Here is a 25028-nt window from a genome sequence, read left to right on the forward strand (position 1 = left end):
ATTTTAATTTGGCATTTTGTTTTTTTCCTGCAAACTTTGGCTTCAGTTTTGAATTTTCTCTTGAAAAGTTTCCCTTCATGCAATCCTAATAATCAGTTTTTTTTTTTCGATCTCCATAAAAACGATACTTATAGAAATAAATATGGTTCTACTTTTAAATAAATGAAGATTTGAAGACCGGAATTTCTTTATTCGGAATAATTATAGAGTTTGAATATTTTTAGAGAGTGGAGTGTCATTATTAATTCCCCTTCCCAGCAAAGCAAGCACCTAATAATCAGCAGCAATCGCCATGTTGTCCTTCACAGCTGCGACTGGTCGAGCCCTTTACGCCGGTTCACAGCAAGTTTTGCGCAACGCCTTACACACATCTCCTGTCCCAATGAATGCCAAAGTCGCCGTGGTAAGTCCACAGCCAACACAAGAAAAGAGATTTAAAAAAAATCACATTAACATGTTTCTTACATTATCTTCTGTGTAATATTTTCGTGTCAAAGAAATCTCTCCAAGTTTTATCTTGAGTAAAAGTTTCTAGAACTAAAAAGGTTATTGTTTATGTTTGACCCCCGACCGACTTGACATTTATTTTTTCTTCTAAGTCTCCATTCACCTGCCTCTCCTTGCAACAACGTTAACCACGATGCCGGCTTATAGTGGCGCACTCTTGATCGGTCCACAGTTTGCTGTGGTCGACCCTGTCTGCATGCCCCGAATTATCTAATCTCTATTATTGATAAAACGCCAATATTGAATTTTCGGGCTTATTTTATTATTCTGAATTTGTAACCGTGGATCGGCGCCATCAATAGGCTGCCGTTTCTGCACCAAACGGTCATACTTGAAAAAAAAATCTATTCAAGGAAAATTTTATTAAAATTTGTTTGAATAATTTTAAATAAATTGACTATCAAATAATGGGTACTTTCACGGGGAACGTGAACCCTGCGTAAACGAATTTTTTGGCGCTTCTACAGAATTAGGACGAGACTTTGTAGTCGATAAATGAAGTTTTCAGATAAAAAGCTGATATATATATATATATATTTTTTTCAATTCTAATAAGTTACAATGGTAGCTTCCAAATTATGCAGTCGAGATTACCTGAATATTACTGAATTATTAAACAAAACAACTTTAATCGTGTTAGCAGGTGGAAAATTTTCCGCTATCTTGTTTAAATCGAAACGGAAAATTACCTCACTTTAGAACTTTTCTGTGTTTTACGATCGTTTTCATCAAATTCTATTTTTATTTTCTTTAATAAATAATTATCTACCGCATCGATTTTGTAATTTTTGGCTATAATCATCTTAAAAATACGAGGAATACGTAGATACCATTGTTTTCATGTGAAATTTAGTTTTACGATTTCCGAAATTTCATCCCAATAGTGTAGAAGCACCGTTGTTTTTTTTTTTTGGGGGGGGGGGTAATGACTTCTTTCTGAAAGCGCAGGCCAAAAGCATTATTTATATATATATATATATATTTTTTTTTTTATTATTCAATTTTCACCCCAAACAAGGCACAGTGCCACTTTGAAGCAGGGGGCTACTATCAGGGACTTAATTAGTGGGGTCATTATGAAGGGAGATGAGTAGAAAGATGTTTGTTAACATTACACTTGAACTTCTGCATATCATTGCAGTTGGGAAAGCAGAATCCCGGAAGGGAGTTCCAAAGACCCGCAGTTCTGGGGAAGAAACTATTGGAGTAAAAGGCTTTCTTGCACCTAGGGATCTCTACTGTAAAGGGATGAGACTTAGTAGCTTGTCGGGTTTGTCGGGGGTAGTTACGTCGGGGAGGCACAAGTGTTTGCAGTTCGTCAGAGCATTCACCATTAAAGTATTTGTAGAACAGGCAGAGGGGTGCAACATCTCGTCAATGGGACAGAGGCTGAAGCCTAAATGACAGTTCAGGACCTATCAGGTTGGCGACTCTCTTTTGAACCTTGTCCAGGAGCGAGAGACAAGCAGCAGATGCACCAGCCCAGATGTGACAACAGTACTCCATACATGGGCGAATGGTTGCCTTATAGAGGTATAGGATACTGTCAGGCGTAAGTAGTTTTCTAGCATGGTAGAGGGAGCCAACCTTCCTTGCAGCAGCCTTGGCAATGCTCTCAATGTATCTATTCCAGTTCATATTCCCTGTAAACGTTAGGCCGAGGAGTTTAAAAGAAGTACTTTCAGGCAATGTGTTCTTGGCCATTGCTATTGGTGGTAGAGAAGGTTTCTTGTAGTTATTGAAGGAAACAAGCTTAGTCTTAGCAGCATTGAATGTGACCAACCATTTTTGTCCCCATTCCACTACGGATTGGAGGTCATCCTCTAGTGTTTCTGCCATTTCCTTGGATATGTGTTCATTTGTTTTCCCCTCATATCTGTTATAGAAAGTGGTGTCATCGTAAAAATATACCCATCTCCGAAACAATTTTATCAGAGAGGTCGTTTATGAATATCAGGAATAATAGAGGTCCAAGGATAGACCCCTGAGGTACTCCCGCATTTATGTCATATTGTTTGGATGTACGACCGTCGAGGACAACTTTGATTTTTCTATTACTTAAGAAGGATTTAATTACATTATGAATTCTTCCAGTGATTCCATATGATCTAATTTTCCTTAGAAGACCATCGTACCATACCCTGTCAAAAGCCTTAGATATATCGAGGGCTACTGCTCTACCCTCCCCTGTTTTATCCAATGAACGGTATATACGTTCAGAAACTACAGTTAAGATATCTGCTGTTGAACGGGCTTGCCTGAATCCATATTGTTTGTCAGTCAGGAGTTTAGCAGCTGTTAGGTGCTGGACTAGGGCTTGATTAACTAAGGACTCAAATATTTTGGCGAAAAGCGGGAGGAGGCTAATGGGGCGATAATTTAGTGGGTCAGTTGTTTCACCAGAATTCTTGAAGACTGGTACTACAGAGGCGGTTTTCCAGCAGTCCGGAAAACAAGATTCATTAAGGCATTTATTGTAAAGTTTGGACAGAACTGGAGCAACCTCGGCAGAGCATTTTTTTAATAGCACAGCCGGGATGAGATCTGGTCCACATGCTTTTGAGGTGTCTAGGTTTTTTATAATAGCATATACCTGAGAAGGGGTGATTTTCAAATCGTCTAGTGTGGCGTCTGTTCGCAGAGGAAAATCAGGGAGTGAGTGGTGTACCGAGTTCAGTGTGGAGTTTGAGGCAAACCGACTGGTTTAAACGTAAACGAATATGTATGAAAAAATAAATGTAACGAAAATAAAACTATTTGGAGAAAATATAATAAAAATAAAATAAAAACAAGCACAAAATAAAAGTATGAATCAAACTTACTCTCCAAAATAATAAAAATTCAAAAAAGTAAAATAAATACACGCTCGATTAAAAAAAATTCTGAGATATACACGACGAAAGTGGAAGAAAACCTTTTGCACATTTCAGGGAGCAGTCATTAAAAAAAAAAAGTCCTTTACGCAGGGTTCACGTTCCCCGTGAAGTACCAAATGATTGAGCGTTTACTTTATTACTGAAAACGATCCAATAATTTAAATAAAAAAGCTGATCTTTTTAAACTCCACTATTTTTAGTATCCAATCATTTTGAAACCAATCGGTTTGAAACCATCCAAGTTAAAACACTTGTCTATGACCGTTTGGACCAAAAATCCCCCAAAAATCCAGTTCACGGATGGATGCTCATGTCCATAAATTCTGAATAAGGTTAACAAAATTCAATATCACCAATAAAACTATCAGAAAAGGTTACTGAAATTGAATTGAGTGATTGATTTTGTCACGCACACTTTTTCCAGTTTTTTTAATCTTTTTAAAATTTTTACTGTTTCCACACAGACTTAGGGTTAGTGGTAGAGTTTAGAAAGTGCAAGTGTTTTTATAACTTAAAATTAAATTTTCTTCTCATTTTGAAACAATTTCAAAACCCGATCTTAACCCGCCATGTTGGAGTACTCCATTATTGCATGTTGACATTTACGTCAAAATATTGTTAAAAGCCCTTAAAAAAAAAAAAAAAAAAAATGCGGATCCTTAACCCTACTACTAAGCCTAACCCGGTTGCAGTATGAAAAAACTTTTTAATCTCTCATTGTCTTATTTGTCATTTTGTTTGGGATCGGACCATTTAACTTTTAGGGACCTTTTTAAACTTTCAAGCATTCCTAAGTTAAAGCTCAGGTTCGCCTGTATCACTCCTCTATACGTAACTTTGATAAATACTAATGAATTTATTATTATTATATTTGGTTTTATTTTTTTGGCACTTCTGATAACAAAAATGTTAAGGGGCGATAACTCCAATTTCTTCTTGGTCAAATACTACAGCAAACAAGTAACAAACAAAATTTTTTTCCGAATACAAAATTATTTGAAAACTAAAACATTTATTGTATAAAAATGTATCAGTATATAATTGTGAAAACATTGGAAAGTCTGCGTAAGAAAATATAATTTTAATAAAACAATTTTGTAGCAATGGCGAAAGATTCATTAACTGAAAGTAATGATTTTAAACTCCTAGGCCTAACGTTCACAGAGAACATGAGTTGGAACAATTACGTTGAGAGCATTGCGAGGAAGATAGGCTCTCTCTACTGTGCTAGAAAGCTACTAATGCCCGAAAGTATCCTGTACGTCTATAAGGCCACCATTCGCCCATGTATGGAGTGTTGTTGTCATATTTGGGCTGGTGCATCTGCTACTAGTCTCTCGCTCCTAGACAAGGTCCAAAAGAGAGTCTCTAACCTGATAGGTCCTGAACTGTCATCTAAGCTTCAGCCTCTGTCTCACTGACGAAATGTTGCAGATGGTCTGTTCTACAAGTATTTTAATGGTGAATGCTTTGACAAACTCAAGCACTTGTACCCCCGCGACGTAAATACCCTCCACAAATCCAACAAGCAGCTAAATCCCACCCCTGTACAGTAGAGATCCCTAGATGTAAGAGAGCTTTCTACTCCAGTAGTTTCTTCCTCAGAACCGCTAGACTTTGGAATTCCCTTCTGGGTCCCTGCTTCCCCAACTATACTGACATGCAAAAGTTTGTGTAACATGAACTGGCATCTTGCTGCCCAACTCCCTACATAGTATCCCAGTAGCTCATGTATCTGATAGTAGCCCCCTACAACAAAGTGGCAATGTGCCTTGTTTGGGGTTAAAATGTAATAAATAAAAAAAAAATTAAATAAACATTGGATTTTTATAAAGTAAAAAATCTTTGAACAAAATTAATTTAAATGAAACATTGGTGTTACCTTACGCTACAACAGAGCACCAACCACTCTAATTTTTTTTTTTTAAGGGTATTCGAATCTGATAATAAAACTTGTCTCAAATTTACCATTTGTATAGCATTAACCCCTGGATCCTGGGACTATTTTGTGCTATTTCACCGCGTTCATTAAGACGATGCACAAGTGCATGGTAGTGTTTTCTTACATTATGCGCACACTTGCCTAGTAAAGAGGAATCTTTAGCGGACATTTGAAATAACAAAGTTTAAAAAAAAAAAATATGGTTCATTTTTTGTGTTACATAGTTTCTAATGCTTTTTAATTAATCTAAAATGTTAAGGTTTCATGAGCGGTTTACAAAAACATGTTTTTCGTTCTTTTTTTTTTTTTTTTTGAGAGAGGAAAATTATAGAACTTGCATAGTTTTTAGTAGGTGCTTCTGCAGTTTAATTAACCGTTTTTCCATAAGTAACACGCCAACATTAACTGAGCAGAAGAACTGGTTAATATTTCACAAAAATTCTGTTTACATTTGTAACAAATATAAACAGAATGTCCACCATTGTGAAACATCACTGACTATGCGTATGCATGCGCAAGCATACATCTCAATAAGAACCGCTACCGTGTAATGTTGACGAAGGCAGTAAAATGGTGCAAAATACTCCCAGATTCCAGGGGTTAATACCATGCAAACGGTTAATTTGTGATGGATTTGATTATTATCAGATTCGTTGTCAGTGACCTCGAATACCCCTAAAATAAAAACAAATTAGAGTGGTCAGTGTTCTGTTGTAGCGTTAGGTAACCTTTACCGAAAGATTTTTCAAAGTAAAGCAATATTAGAGATTCAACAACAATTTAATAATTAAAATGGAACATTTTTCAAATTAAAACAACATTCTGTCACTCCTAGTATTGCTGGATTGCAATACCATGTTTTGCCGGCCCTCTTGCAGTTTAGATCAACCAAAATATGAGGAATAGATGGAAATAGTTGAGGCTATACTGCCTATACGAATGTCATTTGATTGGCTATTCAAAATGATGTAACTATTTTTAAAAAAATTTGAATTCATTTAATATCATTTATTTATTTATTTATTTTTTTTTTAACAAATTTTTTAAATTTGAATAAAGAAATTTTTCTGAATTAAAGCAACATTGGATTTTTTCCGAAACTTTTTTTTGAATTGAAATAAAATTGTGATTGAAAAGTCTGCACAAGTTCTTTGATCGTGAAGCGCCACTTTTACAATGATAATAATTCTTAAGTAATTAATAATTAAACAATAATAAATAATTAATTCTTTAACAATAAATTGAAAAAAAATTTTTTTTTACAATAATTATGTCATTTTCAATAGCCAATCAAATGACATTTTTACAGGCGATGTTCCCTCAACTATGTCCCCTGTATATTCCTCATATTTTGGTTAATCTAAGCTGCAAGAGGGTCGCTTTGTCCACATTGACACTGCTCCGTGGCCAACAACAATCTATTAGCCTGCAAAAAGTCAATTGTTTCCTGGGTGTTCAATGTCAACAATGCAATATTGCACATATTTAGAGAATTTGCATCCATTTTAAGATAGTTTCCAAAGAATTTTCCAAAAAGTATGAGTTTGACTGAGAAGTGCTGCCTGATGACAGTTTAGTGAAATGCAACAAAACCAAAAATGGTCACCGTCTGTATACTGCAAAAGTGTCTTTTTTTTTTTTTAACATATTTATTGAAATAAAAATAAGGGAAACTGAAACGAAGTTAACTGTAAAAGAAAAAATTGTTCAAAGGCAACTTCCAAGATGCAGCAGTGGAAGTGCTTTAGATGATGTGAATTCCAACTGGCATTTTGTAACTATTCTGTAATTTTACCTAATAATTTAAGAAACAAAATACCATAAAAATTGAATTTAACTTGAAAATCCTAAGTACCCAAATTTCTGTATGATTAATTAATTTGTAGTCTCAAAAATTATATTGCTCTTTTGGCAATTCAGAATAACAACTCTTTGTACTAAGAGGAGTAACTCTATTTTACTAAGAACTATAAGAAAAAATGATTTTTTTTTTATTTTACAACTACTTCAGTTAATGTAATAGTTTTATAACAGTAATAGCAAAAAAATGTAAAATGTGACAATATTGTCTTAAAACATTCCATTAATTGTAAGAAAAATTTTTTTTATTAACTGCTGATAAAATAGTTCCCTCCCTTAGAACAATGACTTGTTATTTAGAATTACCGCACTTTTAATATCTACTTACAAAGTAACCGGTATTTATAATCTAATATATAAAAGGCTATATGTCTGTCTCCATATTTTCAAACTCTATCTCTTCCAAAACTAAAAGTCAGAGTGGCGCTAGAGGTCTCAAATGATTTGGATTTTTTTACGGACCGTTCTTTTTATGTGTCTTTAACCGGTTTAAATAGTTTTTTTTTAAGGGGTCAAAAAGTTTAAATAGTTTTTTTTTAAGGGGTCAAAAAAGTTTAAATAGTTTTTTTTAAGGGGTCAAAAAGGGTTAAAATTACAAAAATCGTTATACATTTTCTACATTCATCTTAGTTTATTTTGCATTTTTTATTGTTAATCAGTTTCCTGCTTTTGATTATACTAAAAGTTGTGATTTCAAAAGTACAAAAAAAAAAAAAAAAAGTATTTAGGTGCCATCTGCTAGAATTGAAACCAAAAACAAAACTGTAGCAATCAAAGCTGGTGATGTTATCACTATACCAATGTGACCAATGCATATAAATGCATTGGTTATCACTATACCAATGTGACATGCATTTATATGCATTGGTCACATTGGTATAGGGATAACATCACCAGCTTTGATTGCTACAGTTTTGTTTTTGGTTTCAATTCTAGCAGATGGCACCTAAATACTTTTTTTTTTTTTTTTTTTGTACTTTTTAAATCCCAACTTTATAATACGAACAAATTAAAATATCATATTTAAGCATATTTTACAACCGGGCAAAGCCCCCCCCCCCCACTAGTTTAAAAAAAAAAATTTTTTTTAAGAGAACTTGTCATTTTGATTTGTTAATTTTATTAAGATTAAAAAGAAACAAAAGATATTAAGTGATTTTAGTAAAAAAAAAAAAAAAAATGCTCAATTATGATAGAGAAAAGATAAGAAAAATCTAAAAATACAAAAAATAAAAAAATTCTCATAAAAAAAATCGATATATAAATAATTTTTTTACCCTAAACAAGGCATAGTGACACGTGGATGTGAGGGGCTACTATTTGGGATCATGTCTATTGTGGTACTATATCAGGAGATGAGCAAGATGTTTTTTAATATTACATTCAAACCTTTGCAGGTTAGTATAATCAGAAGCAGGAAACAGGGAGAGAATTCCAAAGTCTAGTAGTTTGTAGGATGAAACTTTTAGAAAAGAAGACTAAGGATCTCTACAGTAAGTGAGTGGTTTTGCTGCTTGACGGGTTAGTCAAGGGGGCACAAGTGCAATGAGTGCATCAAGGCACATTACATTAAAGTATTTGTAAAACAGGCAGAGAGATGCAACATTACAGCAATGCGATAGGAGTTGGAGCTTCGTTGATAGTGCAAGAATGGAGACTTTTATGGACCTTGTCTAAAGAGGGAGAGACTAGTGATAGATGCACCATCCCAAATGTGACAACAATATTCCATGCATGGGTGAATACTGGTGGATTTGTAGAGATAGAGAATACTTTTAGTTAAGTCTGTATACTGCAGAAATGCCTTTTTTTATATACATATTTATTGAAATAAAAATAAGGGAAACAAACAAATTTTTCCCAAAAAAATCCTATAAGAAAATTAGGTCATTTTCGAGTTAAGACAACAAAACTAAAACTTGCTCGAAAATTGTAAACATGAAGGAGCCCACCCTCTTTGCAGCAGTCTTGGCAATATTTTCAATATTAAGCTGAGGAATTTAAATGATGAGCTCTCAGGTGTGGTGTTATCAGTCATGACCATTAGTGGTTGAGACGGCTTCTTGTAATTCTTAAAGGAAAGAAGCTTAGTTGTTGTAGCATTTACAGCCCCATTTTACTACAGATTGGAAGTGGTTTTCTAAGGTTTCTACCATTGCCTTAGATATGTGTGTATTCGTTTTTCTCTCAGTTTATTCAATTTTTTGTAGTAACAATAAAGTTAGTGGGTAGGTGATCTACAAATATATTTTTAAAGATTATGATGTTAATATTTTGGAGTCCAAATCAATTTAGTATTATGTTGTAATAGGGAAAAAAAAACTTTTCATTTTAGTTGATACAAAAAAAAAAAACAAGACGGCATCGTGTAAAACTTCATTTTTGTGTGAAATCATGCATTTTGTATCATATTTATATATTTCAAACATGTTTTCAGATTACATGCATTGTACTAAGTTGAAAAAAAAGGTGAAATAGGTTCTCATTGAATATTATTAAAAAAAACAAACAAAACAAAACCATTTTTATCGTTTTATGTTTACTCCTTCAAACTCCTCATTGTACTCTTGAAGTTTTGCATGGCCTTATGTGGTATTAGAACAAAAATAACATCCCCTGTTATTTTTTCTTTGTTTGATTTTGGCACATTTTATTTTTAGTTTCACTTTTGCTTGATGCCACATGCTAATTAATCATGCATTATATTTTTGAATGACATGTATCAGCTTTAGAACTTTGCTTTCTAAATCTTTCTATAAGAAGCATTCAATAACATTACAGCCATTAGATGGTTTGTATGGCATGGCTCTATAGCAAGTTGTGAGTGTGAATTGAGTCATTTGTAGGAGATTGCCATTTTGTTGAGTTGACTGTCTGGATTAGTTTGTACCAATAATTTTGTTGGAATTCTGAGTAAAGTGGTTAAAGTGTCTGCAACTATAAAATATTCGATCATTATTAGAAATATGATGGTCTTATAACATCAAATACCACTATATGCTTAAACACATTTTATATTGTGGACAGCATTTTTTAAGAAACCCATTCTTTACATGTGTGGGGAGGAAGCTTTTCTAACTATACTGTACCTCCACCTTCCCATTTTTATTCCAATTGTGTCCACTTTTTGCTATTGTCCATATTAACAGATATGTACTTTCATAGCGAGTTGTTGGAGTTGAATATCCAGATGAGATGAGAGATAATCCTTTTGTTGTTTGTTGGACATGTTTGAGTGTACCTAGGTACGGGCAATTAATGACTGTTTCGGTAAGGGGTTATGGTTTTTAATGCCGGTTAATCATAATAATTTTTTAAATTTTCGAGTACTTTTTTTATTGTATTTGAAAGATTATAGTTTAAAGTTAATTTCTCAAAGAAAAAAAGAGAGTGAAATAAAAAAAAAATACATGGAATAATTTTATCTCAAATCTTAAAAACCCTAGATTTCACGTAAAAATTCATTATGAGAAAAATTGCGTTAACATTTTTCTGGCAAGAAAAATATAAGTTTTCTGGAATTATTTCCAAGTTAAGTATTAAGTTAGTCTTCAGATAATGAATTAATACAATAAATGTACTTAACTTTTGCAAAAAAAAAAGTAATAATTATCCAAAAATATATCACTGGTAGCAACGAGACTCGTTCATTGTATCAAAATAAACATTGGCAGCGAAAATGGAATATGTATGGAAGGACAAATTAGACATAATTTATGTCTTTATTCCGGCATACCAAGCGACTTTTTGAGTCTAAGACCCTCCTTCCTTCATTTAAAAATGCATAAAAGTTAATTAAATTCATTAATTATACTACTGACAATTTATTCTTTGAAAAAAAAAAAAAAAGTTAGCACCATCATTTATTAATATTAATACAGCATTACAATTGGTTAAGAAAACAATTTATAATCATTGAAAAAATTACACACTAAAAATACAGGCTTACATCAAAATTTATCATAATGGTTACGTTAAATTTAAAGTTGATAAACACAAACAGGCATGTAGCTGAAAAGAGGAGGAGGGTGGGCAAAACAGACTGGGTTTTCTTTTCAACTCTGCGCATCCGTACTTACCAACATGGAACGTTCATATAATTTTTGCCATTTTTTAATTAAATTATTTTTCTATGTTCCTGTTTTTCAATTTTTTTTTTTTTTTTTACTTTATTTTCCAAGATTATATGAACATTATTTATGTTGATAATTATACGTTCTTGCGTGCAGTCGAAATATTAGAATCTTACATGTAAAGATTATGTTAAAAATGTAAGCGTAAAAAAAAAGTAGAAATAACTTTTGCAATTATAATTTTTTTGTGTGAAAATATTAAATAAACAATGCTGAATTCTATGATAATATTGGTAGTTCGAGAAATTAATTTTTTTTCGAGTTATATCGAATTCATTAATACGAACTTCAGGGGCTTTTTTCGTAATGTTCCTGTAAAAATTATTTTATTTTTATAAATTACAATGCTTTATTTACATAAAAAAAGCAAAAATAAATTCTTGCGTTTTTTATTTACTACTGAAAACCATAACTTTAGTAACAGTATTTTTTGTTTAAACAAAATAATACATTTTCTCTAAGATATAAATAAAAATAATTAGTTCATTATATTCCGCGATCATTATTTGATAAATACTGAAAATTTAATTAAAATTGGTTAATTTCCTAATTTTTGATGAATTTTTAAGTAAAGGGAGGGGGCAAAATGTTTATACATTTTGAGCATCGGCATTCATTTTGCTCGTACCTAAGTGTACCTGATTGAACTGTTTTGAAATGAAGAAAAAAATAAAAGTAGCAGGTTTCAAGTAAAATACCAATATTTTCACTATGATAAAATCTAGTTTAGTTAATTATTCAGGAATGTAAGCATGTCAGGCAAGTTTGCTTGAATATTGAGTTCTGGAATTTGTAGCAATTATTTGCTGAAAGATCTATATTTTTGCAATCGCTTGTGTAATAAGTTGTAATTTGGTTGGTGAAAACCAAGTATCTCCAAATTTGTGCACTGATACACAGACAATTAACATACCACCACACATGCACACTACTTTCTGCTCAAATCTGTCTGCTCATGAAATACAATAGGTGAAAACATCAATGTAGACAAATGTTGCATTTATTCTTGCTTCTAATTATCATGAAGACGAGAGGCAGGTATAAACTTAAGTCTAACTTTAACTATATTACATTTCTGTCGATCTAGGAATTTGACTTGCATGTTACCTTTCTAACTGTGTTAAAATAATTATTTGTGAATCTCAAATAAATAAAGCATTTTATATCTCTGAATTTTTGAGATGAGGTTTGATAATTTAGATTATTTGAACTACTATTCTCATCTTGAGTGTTATTTTCCATTAATGTTACCTCTGACCTTCTTCAGGTGTATCTTATTGAACTCGGGGAATCTGCATAGAATTTAAAACAGAACCGTTCATTTAATCCATGGTGGTAGCAGGCTCTTGTTCTGTCAGCCATAGCTGGGTAGAAGTTTTAAATAATTCTCAACTGTATTTTGAGTATTGCGTGCACTGAGGATTTAAGCTTCAATCTCCATAAGAATTTACAACTAAATTTGATCAAGTACTTTCTCCACTATGTCACGGGTCCTTGTGTGATGTAGTGGATAAAGGTTGAATGTTACATTGACCGAAACGTGAAAATAATATTCAAGATGAGAACGGTAGTTTGGATAATCCAAATAATACTACATTTTCTTTCTTATTTTCTGTCTTTTTTTTTTTTTTTTTATAGGTTTTGTCAGGCTGTGGTGTCTATGATGGAACTGAAATCCATGAGGCATCAGCGTGAGTTTAACAAACTTTTGCTTTATTTTGATATTTTCTTAAAAAAAAAAAAAAAATTACTTTCTATAGAATAAACTTTTTTGTTGTTTTAATATTATTTTGCAATTTTTTTTCCTAGTGTTCTTGTTCATCTCAGCCGTACTCAGGCCCAAGTATCCATGTTTGCTCCCAACATTGAGCAAATGCACACTATTAACCACACGAAAGGGGAACCAATGGAACCAAACAGGTAATTTGTAATAACATTCAGGTTTTGCCTTTCCTGTTTATTTTTTTCTGTCCTGTTTATTTTTTTCTTTCCTGTTTTTCTGTTTTCTTTCCTGTTTTTCTGTTTTCCTGTTTTTCCATTTTCCTTTTTTTTTTTTCATTTCCTTTTGGATTTTATCCTCTTTTTTTATTTTATTTTCATTGATTTATGCATGAAAAAAATGCCATGAAAATTGTTAGCTTTTTTCCAATTGGTTTAGAAATGTTATCAGTGCTGCCATGTTTAAGTAAGATATTGGCTAAACTCATAATTGAAAATGTTTGGGTGTCGTCAACAAATTTGTAATTTTCAAAAGTCATATTATTTTGAACTTTATATTTTAATTTTGGTTTTATTTCTGTTAACTAACTTCAGTCATCTTAAATCTAATTTCTGCAAAAAAACACACTTGAAAAACAAACAAAAAATACATCTACCAAAAAACAATAATATAAAGAAATTACCACAAACAGAAGACACTACTACTACTACAAATAGATTTATGGAATTAGAAGACATGGAAACTGAAGTTACTCCTCAAACCAAAAAACAGCCCCCTTTCCCCCCTTTTTTTTCCTTCCCAACCCCGTCGGTGGGGCATTAGAATATACCGACTGTCTCCCTGCAGAGAGTAAAAGGCTTTCAAAGGGGCCACCTATTGGCCGTGGGTGGCGACCCGTAATGACTCGGAAAATGATCCTGGTGACTGAGCAACTAATATCTAGGGAAATTAAAGATATCAGTTGCAACACTCCACTTTGGCCTCGTACAAAGCTAGACAGGTGGTTGGAGGGGCCCGATCTGATCAATCGGCTAGTTATGTCAAGCCCTAACACATCTTCTACTTTTCTTACAGTTTCCTCTAAACCGTAACAAATACAGTTCTACCCTGTACCACTATAAACTATATACATTTTTTCCCCTCTTTTCCATGTGTTAGAAGGCGGTGGCTAGGGTCAAATGTGCCAAATGATTAAAGTCATAACATGGCTGTATATGCCGGAAGTTACCACAAATGATTGGATTGTGTAACTAAAGGATTATGGGTGCTCATGGCTCCCATTTGGAACATGTTTATGTAACCCTGGCATGACAAGGCGAATGGGTTTCCCCCTTAACATGCTCCAATATTAGACTCCGAGGTGGGTGGGGAACATAAACAATGAATTTAAAATATATATATATATATATATGGCCAAGTATAAAAACTCCAAGTGCCAACACATCGACTCTGATAGTTCAGATAATGAACTACATCAAACATCCTCACAATTTATTGTATTGGAATCCACCGAAGAAACCAAAATAACTGACTTATCACCGTTTATTATACATAAAATTATATCGGCATATATTACCCCCAAAAATGTAAAAACTTTAAAAAATAAAACCCTACTGGTGGAAGTGGAAAGAGAAAAACATGCCACTTTTCTCCTAGGAATGAAAACTTTCCACAACATAAATATCAAAACTTATCCACACAAGAATCTGCATACATCCAAAGGGGAAGTAAAATCGAAAGACCTATCAATGTGCATTACTGAAGAGATAACAAAAGAACCAAGGAGTAATAAACGTTAAAAGAATTACAATAAAAAAAGAGAATCAGACTATACATTCGAACACTTACATTATGCAGTTCGATAGACCCACTATCCCAAAAGAAATCAAAATTGGGTTCAACGTTGAAAAAGTTGAACCCTTTATACCAAACCCACTTCAGTGCTTTAAATGCCAGAAGTTTGGGCACCATGAGGATGCATGTAGAGGACGGGCAGTGTGCGGCAGATGTGGCCAGAGAGATCCAGACCACACTGTCAATGACTGCAATCTTGATTGCAAATGTGCAAATTGTGGAGAAAACCATTCTGCTTATGCTAGAGCATGCAGAATCTGGAAGAAAGAAAAGGAAGTAGTGTCAATAAAACATACCAAAAACATCTCCTTCCTCGAAATCAGGAAAATAGTAGATGGATACATGAAGGAAAAGACGTACTCTCAAGTCACCTCAATATAACTACATTTATAATACAGGACTTAGTACTGTAAGCCTTTTCCCCCTCCCATTGCAAAACCCAATCATATTCTGCAAGGCATAGAACAAAAATGACAAAATCCACTATAAAACAACCAAATAAAAAGCTACGAACTAACGATTGGAAATACAAGGAGCTTGAAGAATAAAAATCTCATAAAATAACTGGATACAACATCGAATACTATTCCCAAAATAACTGGATTCAGGATTAAATAACCCACAAAGGGTTGATATGTCGTTAAACAAAAAAAAAAAAATTAAAACTAATTATCATTTTTTTTTCCTTAAATGTTTATAATGAAATAATACTTTACATCTGTGATCATTATGTCGCACAATCTCTATTAAATTTCTTTTCTGTTCAACATTAAAAAGATGTTCTTTAATTGTGCTTTCCATATTAGATCTATTTTTATATTTATTTTGTTAAGATGACTAAAGTTAAAATTTTGAAAAGTAAACCTGAAGATGTGCCTTTTGGAAAAAAAAATGTTATTTGATGAAAATTAGAATTTCGGAAACAACAAATAGACACAGAATAACTTGCACACACAGATAAATAAATAACCAGCAATCACAACCAGGTGCTGTTCAGAAGTTATTTATCTCTCTTCCACTAAAGGAAGATGTGACACATGGGTCAGAAAGGATTTGAAAAGCCAGCACCTTAAAAGGAAAAACATTCTGGCCTGCAAAAATTTCCTGGGTAGCCTCGCTGGCATTTCTTGGTAAGGATATCCTCAGTGATCTAATAATTCACCCCTTCTCAAAAAAGGCAAAGCCTTGGAGGGTGGATCTAGAACTGCAAAGAATCAGAGACATACCTTGGTCAACAGAAGTATTTGTAATATGTTCAAAGATGTTCTTTTCAACTCTTAAATATCTAGAAAACACTCTGCCCGGAATGGGTAAAATTCCCTGGACAGAACAGTTTTGCACCACTTTCGTCATCTTACACAAAGATTAAAATCAAGATGTAATGGAGCTAAACCCTTATTCCAATCTTTATCAAAATCCATGATTTGATTTGATTCTATAAAATGTCTAAAAATTTAAAGCTTAAACTTAATAGATTTTAAATTCAGAAAATCTTACTAATTGTCTAATGATTATGTATAAAATTTAATGCAACTTTGAAATATTCTTATATTCAATTGGGGATTGTTCATATTATTCCTCAAAAAATTGCTTTAAAATGCTTTAAAGTAACTAAAATTTAGGGAATGTTTATTAATATTTTTTATATTAATATTTGTTAGAATTTCACAAAAAAAAGACGGAGGCATCTGAATTTTCATAAAAGGCTTTCCACTTTCTTTTTGCCCCCAATTTACATTAATCGTCTATATGCCTAGCATCTGTTCCAAAATTCGTAAAGATCTGTTAATTAGTTTTGGGGTTAATTATGTACATACAAAGATATAAACTTATACACATACCTGAGTATATATAGAAATTACATTTCATTATCCTTTTTTTAAATTCAATATGTTAGCTTAAATGCTATTTAAATGATATTTTTAAAAAATCTGATAACTATGTATGTTAGATAAATGCATTTAGTTTTACTGCAATTTCATGGTATCACCAATCATCTGAAGTGTGCTTGTAGCCATCACTTTTTGTATTATTTACAATTATTTAGAGTTCCTTGTTCATCTGGATAACATAACTGTTGTCTATTGTGTGAATTTTGTTCAAAAAATGATTTGAATCTTTTTTTTCTCAGGAATGTATTAGTTGAATCAGCTCGCATTGCTCGAGGAAAAGTTGAAGATCTTTCTGGCCTTCAAGCAGATGGATTTGATGCTGTTATTTTCCCAGGAGGATTTGGAGCTGCAAAAAACTTGTGAGTAACATTTTGTTATTTCCCAGCAGAAGTCTTATTTACCTATTTTGAACCATTATCCTCATCTTCATAAAAAACAAAAACAAAGAGGTTTTATTTACCTCTAGTGATTAATCCTAAAAATTAACTCTTAACCTAATCCTCTCTGGAACACGGTGTGTAATAATACTTAAGATGCTTATTGACTCTGAATCATTAGCGAGTTATCTCTCTTGGACCAGATTCAAGTTATGTCCCTTAAACAACTCTGACGCTGTTTTTGACTTGAACATTGTTCATTGCCTATCTCTATTTGTTTCACTTAATGATACACTTTATCAATTGTGGTGAGATATATTTGCTTTCAAATTCAATCAGGTTCAGCTCTATAAAATTAAAACTTTTCTATGTGCATAAATTTATTGATGAAGCTATTTTCAATTTTTACCATAACAATATTTTTTTTTTTTTTATTTCTTTGAAGTAGTTTATTGTTTTACACTTTTGCATGTAGTAAAAAGTTCATCATTATGAACATGCATAAACCACATGTTATTTGAATTCTTCTCATCTTGAATTATTTACATTTAAATCGATATTTTTGTATACTATTTACTACTACCTACTTATTTTCATATATATATATATATATATATATTTATATATATATATATATATAATAACACTAAAGATGAGAACAGTAGTCTAACGAATCTAAATAATACAAAAAATCAATCATCTCAAAAATTCAGAAATCAATAAATTTATTTCAAAATATATCCCTTCATGAAGGGATATATTTACTTACTGAGAAATATTTTGTTTGTACTAGAAATAGTGCTGGAACTTCAAACTGGAATGGCTTCACTGATTAATATAAAAATAAGCAATTTATTTTTTTTCTAATATAAATGAGGGAAACAACTTTTAATTTAAATTTATTCTCAATAATTTCAAAATGGCAACTACAGAATGGATTTTTTTAAAATAAAGAAAGGTAATTAAACTCTAATTGGGAAAAGTGCAACTGTAATATATCTGAAATGTGAATGCTCATCCTACCCATCCAAAAATTATTTTAAAATATTGACTGCCATTTTTTTTAACATTGCCAAACATACTTAAAAGTGAACTTAAATGCATGGACTTGATATTTTCAAGTATATTTCAAGTGAATATTGATTGGTTATTTTTAATTTTATTAGCTAACCCGAAAAATAACTTTGAATTTGTTTTAAAATTCTTTGGAGTGACATACTTTTCCCATTTTTTATCTGTATAAATTATATTAAATTATATGCATATTTCGTTTTTAATAATTTTACTGTTTTTTTTGTTTTTTTTTTTTTTGATAGATCTAATTTTGCCACTGAAAGTGCCGATATGAAAGTCATCCCAGATGTGGAACGGATTTTAAAAGAATTTCATGATGCCAAGAAACCAGTTGGGTAAGAAATTTAAGTTAATGGAAAATTCCCTACATCTCTCTCTCTCTCTTTACTGTGGGTTATTTCTCTCTTCATAGCCAAGTAATAATTTTTAAAATTTATGTGACCACATTCTTTTTCCTTGTTGTCCAGATTGATGTTGAGAAGCTGAGGTCTTTGACCAATCACTTTAATCGGATTAAAAGTGCAAACAATTTGGTTAAAATGGAACCGTTTTATATTGATTAAATTTTAGTTTACAGCCAACCTAATACTAAAATTATGTGTATTTTTAATAATGATTCCCCACTTATCAAGGCTACAAGTCATTTGAGGATAGGGGGTTAATGAGATAGAGTGACATGTGATTGAAAATCTCTACATGCCATCCATTCAATACAACAACCGATCCAGAAAACTAAAATTCATCTCCTTTTGTTAGAAACATCGAAAGGAGTGGGCGTGTAGATATGAGGTTACCAAATGTGAATCCCAGATCTATTTTCTATTGTCCATAAAGGAATCCATAACAATGTCAATATAATGAAGAATACATTCATCTTGTTCCCTGTCATGTGAAACCTTCACATTGACATCCATATTAGTTTTACAAAACCATAGTTTTTATGTATGCAAACCCATTTTACAGTACTGGCTTGTTATCTCTTAACCGTATCTTCAAAAAAGAAAAAGAAAAGAACGATCAATAGACTTGATTTGATTTATAAGTGGACATTCACCCAGAGTTTAAACCTGCTCCTTTGAATGGAATCAAGGAGTTTGAAATGAGGAGTTGAGTGATAGTCACTCAAGATTCAACTAGATCCATAGATACATGAACCAATATTTAGTTTTGCATCTTACTTTACGATTCTGGGTTGCATTTTGAGTTGTTGGCCATCATGCTACTTCTTCCAGCCTCGAAGAATGATTTCTCTAATGAATCCACCCTGTTGATGACAAAAGACATGATCAAACTAGTATGATGGACCCCCCCCTCCACCCCACCTCAATATTGTCCATTGATATCTATTGTGGCATCTTTGTCTGTTAGTTGATCAGTTCATTGCCTCGCCTGCTAAAACTCTGCTTGATCTGCAAACTGCCGTCAAATATTGCAAACTCAAAATTGTCCTAAAACTAATTCTGACTTCTAAATTTGATTCAAAATCGGAAATTCTATGTCTGGTCTTTTGTCTAAGAGTGATCGATGAACAGAAAATGATTTACCTCCTCAATCATTCCCAGCTGACCATCCCCATTTTTGACCTGCTTTCAGATCCTGGATATAACCTTAAACTATATCCGATGGTGAGGCCCCAGTTTGCGGGCTTTGGGGAGTGTGAAGCCACTCTTTAATTACCATTGCTCCCAGATCCACTCTGACCCAGAGTGGTAGTACTTGTTAGGGTCCCAACTATGGGTTAAATAGAAATCGACTTAAAAAAACAAATATAATCTATTAAAAAATTGTTCTTCAAAATAACTGAATTCGGCATTAAATGACCTGAAAAGGGTTGATATGCCATAAAACAAAAACAACCAACGTACCATTTCCAATCATTGATTTACTTCCAACAGTTTTCCTTTAACACAAGTCCCTTCGTAACATGCTGTGGAGGGGGTGTTTATAATATTACATTAGCGAAGACACTTGCATGAAAAACTTGTTAAAGGGAGAAAATTTGATACCGCATGCGGACTGCTGTGTTTGAGGTGAACTGCTGCCAGCAAACTCTGAGAATGTGATGTAGATAGTAATGATCAAAGACTTGTTCCCGTCTGAAAATCTACAGCTCTCATTTGACTGTTAATCTTCCAAGACTATAAGAGCAGATTGAAGTTTAAATGTATTTCTTATGTGAAGTTGTTCACACTATCTCTCAAACTTTCTTCATTCAACATGTTTATTTTTATTTAAGGAACATTTTTATTTTTGAATATGTAAAAAAAAAAAAAAAGTTTATTTTAATTTTATATACAGATACATTATGAATGACACGAGAAGTAGTGCATCTTACACATTTCCTAGGGACAAACTGTCTTCTCTCCTGGTTCCGCTTATGTTTCATCACTACTGCTTGCATTGTCTTCTCCACCACAGCGTGTCTCTTATATGGCATAATAAGTAATCCTCTGAAGTTATCAGCTGTTCTAATTCTGTTCAACAGGAGTTAAATTTTAAATTTGCTTAAAACATTCAATATTTAGACCAGTTTGATCTGGAATCATGCCATTCAGCTAGAGATTTACTTGCCAAACATTGTTACTATATATATATATATATATATATATATATATAGTACATATACAGTACATATATATAAAACATGTTTGGCAAATAGATGGCATAACTTTAGTATACATTCTATCTGTGTATGTGTACGATGGAAACAAATAGTAAACAACATTCTTTATTATAAACATCTAATGCATACAAAGTGTATGATAATGCTCTGTTATTCTTATATATGTGGGATAGATAAATACTATCCTGGTCACATGATCACTGATAAAATAAGCCTGGGTCTGGTATTGCCACATACACCAACAAAATCATGAAAACAATAACGCTAAGCAAATATAAAAGCTGTGGGGCTCATTACGATTGGCAGAGGCTCCTTTGATAGCCTACAGAGAGAGGTGAGGGTTTGCATCCTGCAAACGTTAGCCCTTATTACAGACTAGCCTAGGTTCCCGGCGCTCTAGTAGGCAGAAAGTGGAGGTGTGTGTAAGGGTGTTGGTTGAGCAAAAAAAAAAAAAAAAAAATAGGAGTAGTAAGCAGACTCAAACCCATAATGCACCAGAGGAAAAAGAGGTGAAAAAAAACCTAAACTGTCTTACCGATGTGCCTACTGTGGTTGTGACATCATGGGCGGTTGAAATAATGCCTTTTAAGCAACGGTGTGAATGCGGGGTGGAGGGGGGGGGTGAATGACTTGCAAAAACTGTCAGCGAAAAAATTGACTCTCCCTGTACAAAAGTGCCCAATTGAGGGTGAAGGAATGAATGTTTTTGGCCAATTTTTTCTGTATTTGTCGTCTGGAGGGTCGAGCTTCAAAATGATTCCGATCTCGTGAAATTCTCTTACAGCGCTCATTTGGAAAGCAGGGATTATGTCATATCTGTTCTGTTGTCATGAGACGATCATCATAAGTATTATCTCTTCTATTGTGGGAGGAAGTAGTGTAGTATCTGTTTTGTTATGAGACCATCCTCCTGGATATTACCTCCTTTAGACAAGGGATAACATATGTCAAGAAATTGGGTGCTTCTTTATATACCACTTCCCAGTGACTATATTACTTAAAAGTACATTTTTTTCTTTTTAAATACTCATACTTACATGCGATGATAAAAAAAAAAGTAGTAGTAACCAAAATTTATGGAAAACAATAGTCATTTTTATTATATATTACTGTTGTGTTGCGGGTATATATTGAAAGAGATGACGAGTTCATATCGGAGACATGTATAACGGGGGACTCAGAACAGATGACGATGATAAATACGGAGGAAGACATTTATAACAGACTGGGATGATTTTTGGGGACTTCATATTAATTTTACCGAGCTGGGAGATATGATGCAACAGTTTTTAACACATACAGAAGGGAGAAAGTACTTCACTTACCATGGAGGAGGCACATTACTTGAGGGGGATTATACAAGAGTTCATTTCTAGATGAATTTACAAAACACATTTACCTTTTCGGTTGTAAAGACGACACAAAGACAGCAGTTACAAAATATAAATGATTTCTTTATTCTTCAACCGGCCGATTGGTGATGTCAGGAATTGAAGCCTTTTCGACTACATGGTCTACTCGCCTCTAAGGAGCTCCCACTCTCCAACTAGCTCTGTCACCGTGTGTGATCTGCTCTGATTATCTGGTCCTAATCAACTGACTACCCTAACTTCGAAACCTTAATTCAATATATTGAGAAATCTTTGTTTATGACGTCAGAAATGTAGTCCCCAACATGACTAACTTTCACGTGGATTTACATATGTCTTTTTTTTGGCAAACAAAGAATCCTCAATTCTAATTGTTTAATATTTAACCTATTTTTAAACAATATTTTTTAACTCGCATTGTGCATACTTTTAACTGACATATTTAATATCCAGTTATTCTAAAAGAATGGACAATCGCTTTTTCTGACATAATAATATTTATCTATTTCTAAAAGAATTAACAATGGACTGAATTCCTAAGATTCCAATTTCCATTATCTTTTAACACTTTCCTACAGGGTTCGATTCTAGCCTTTTCCTAATATCATTTTCACTTATCTAGTTTGTCTTCTTACTTACATGAGAAGGGGACAGCCCTTTCATGTAACATTACCTATAAGTAACACAAAATTTCTTCTATTTTACATTTCAGAATGCAGTCTAGATCTATAAAATATACCAAAATGTTTATCATAATAATAAAAATAGAAACGTTGCTTTTATTTATTTATATTGCTTGATGCGGATTAAAATGATTTTCTTTTTTGTTTAGTCTTTGCTGCATTGCTCCTGTCCTAGCAGCCAAAGTGATTCCTGGTTGTGAAGTTACAGTAGGCTCTGATGGAGAAGCAGACAAATGGCCTTATGCTGGAACAATTGGAGCCATTGAAAAACTTGGAGCCAAACATGTGAAGAAATCTGTGACAATATCCTTTTTGTTTATTTTATTTTGTTCCTTTTTTGTTTTCTATTTGACATTTTATTTCTTTATTTTTCTTACAGCCTTCTACAGCTGAATTTATATCTGTTATTTTTTCCAGTCGGGAATGTTAGCATCGTCCTTTATACAGGGTGGAATGATAAAATTGTCGCCCTAGAAAAGACGATATGATTCCATTTAATGAAACCAGTTGTTTTTTTTTTTTTTGTTTTTTTTTTTGTTGCAAGCCATCTACTAGTTGGCCAGTTGTGTCCAAATCCCAAGAGCGATGGGACCCTTTTCTGGATATGGATAAAGATAATAATTGACAAAGCTAGGTATTCAAAGAGTGAATATAAACTTGTTGCTTTTAACAAAATGTCTGTTATTTTACCTTGACTGATTTCTTTTTTTACGAGGCCCATGTTGATGCAGCCAACAAAATTGTGACTGCCCCTGCTTTTATGTGCGAAACTGGAGTTCATGAAATCTTTGATGGAATTGGAGAAATGGTCAGCAATGTCTTAAAGCTTATTTAAAGACTGATTAAAATCCGGAATCCTTACTTTCCATGACTACACACATACGGTCGAGTGACCGTCTAAAGTATAAACACCAAACTGAACCTTCCACAACCTTTCACTTGAGCATCTGTCCAACACGCTCTATTTAGAAAGAAATAAAAGGACTGCAAACATTGTAATTTAGCTCCCAGTTGTCAATTTTTTTTTTAATTGAACCCATTTAAACTAATCAAATGAATTATGTAATTAAATAAAAGAAATTAATATTTTTAGTTTTAAAATGCTCATTTCTTTATCCATATTAAGAAATTAAGGGAGAAAAACAGGAATTGTTCAGAACGGAAAAGGTACAATTTTATTGTGAAGACTTTTTTTTTTCTACTTTTTAGTTCCAAAATCTTTTTTTTTTTTCTTTCTTCATCTTTTTCTCTCCTTATCTCTCTTCTACATCCTCTAAAACAGGAATTTGTAGGAAAAATTGTGATTGTGAAAACGACTTAGCTCGGAAATGTCCACACGTTTTGTAAAGTCTATTTACTTAATAGAAAATTCAAAATGGCAATGCACAGCTGATTTTATACTTAACGTCCTCGCAAAATTAACTTGATTCTCATCGTTTGTATGTAAATTAAATGAAGATTAAATTAAAATCAGATGAAAAATAGTTTGAAGAACTGTGCATAGGTACCACGTTGAGGTGTGACGGATTATTTACTCAAGTCGACCAAAAAAATGCAGAAGGGGATGGAGAAGAAAACTGCAATTGTTCATTACAGAGGAAACTAGTTTTTGGTTTAGTTTGTAGCATCCATATCACTTGACCAATTGTCACCAAACATTAAAATATTCGTCATGGTCCAACTGAAAATTGATTTAATTTAGGGATGTCCAGATCAAAAGCCATGGAAAAGGTGAAAGTCATACCTTTAGTGATACCTTCATTCTATACATCATAAACTTGCTGCTAAACCCGAATTTTAGTCAAAGAAATATATATATTGAATAATATAAACATTGAAAACTTCAGTCGACTTTGAAATTTTGACAGAAATTTGATTTTTTTTCCAAATTCAATGTATGGACTTGATGAGTTTGATAACAGTAACCTCTATGCAAACTTTCAGCTTTATCAGATAAATAGCTTTTGAGTTATCAAAGTTGCCATGACATAACTTCAAGAATTAATATGGAGAAGTAAGATCCAGACTAGACATTTGGCCCATCTTTGTTATCTAGTGTATGTATGGTGTCTTATAATTGATGTTTTTTTTTTTTTGTTTTTTTTCTTTTCCTTCTC

The 25028-nt window shown here is 32.7% G+C and overlaps 1 protein-coding gene across 1 annotated transcript; it reads left to right on the forward strand.

Moving 5' to 3' along the window:
- The first annotated feature begins 226 nt into the window (after window positions 1–226).
- Window positions 227–23999, forward strand: LOC145283777 (glutamine amidotransferase-like class 1 domain-containing protein 3, mitochondrial). The gene is made up of 7 exons (XM_080132833.1): window positions 227–403; window positions 12957–13009; window positions 13128–13238; window positions 17024–17143; window positions 18478–18570; window positions 23061–23214; window positions 23624–23999. Exons 1-7 carry the CDS (start codon window positions 293–295, stop codon window positions 23744–23746), a joined length of 765 nt encoding a protein of 254 aa, XP_079988959.1. The 5' UTR covers window positions 227–292; the 3' UTR covers window positions 23747–23999.
- Window positions 24000–25028: the final 1029 nt, after the last annotated feature.

The sequence above is a fragment of the Euprymna scolopes genome, chromosome 8, assembly GCF_053919585.1.
Source record: "Euprymna scolopes isolate OS-2025 chromosome 8, ASM5391958v1, whole genome shotgun sequence".
NCBI lineage: Eukaryota > Metazoa > Mollusca > Cephalopoda > Sepiida > Sepiolidae > Euprymna > Euprymna scolopes.

Excerpts from the sequence above, each read along its gene's own strand:
- LOC145283777 (XM_080132833.1), top strand. The coding sequence starts at position 293 with ATGTTGTCCTTCACAGCTGCGACTGGTCGAGCCCTTTACGCCGGTTCA. Across the intron at positions 13,010-13,127 it reads GAAATCCATGAGGCATCAGC|TGTTCTTGTTCATCTCAGCC; the intron begins GTGAGTTTAACA and ends TTTTTTTCCTAG. Across the intron at positions 23,215-23,623 it reads ATGTGAAGAAATCTGTGACA|GAGGCCCATGTTGATGCAGC; the intron begins ATATCCTTTTTG and ends TTCTTTTTTTAC.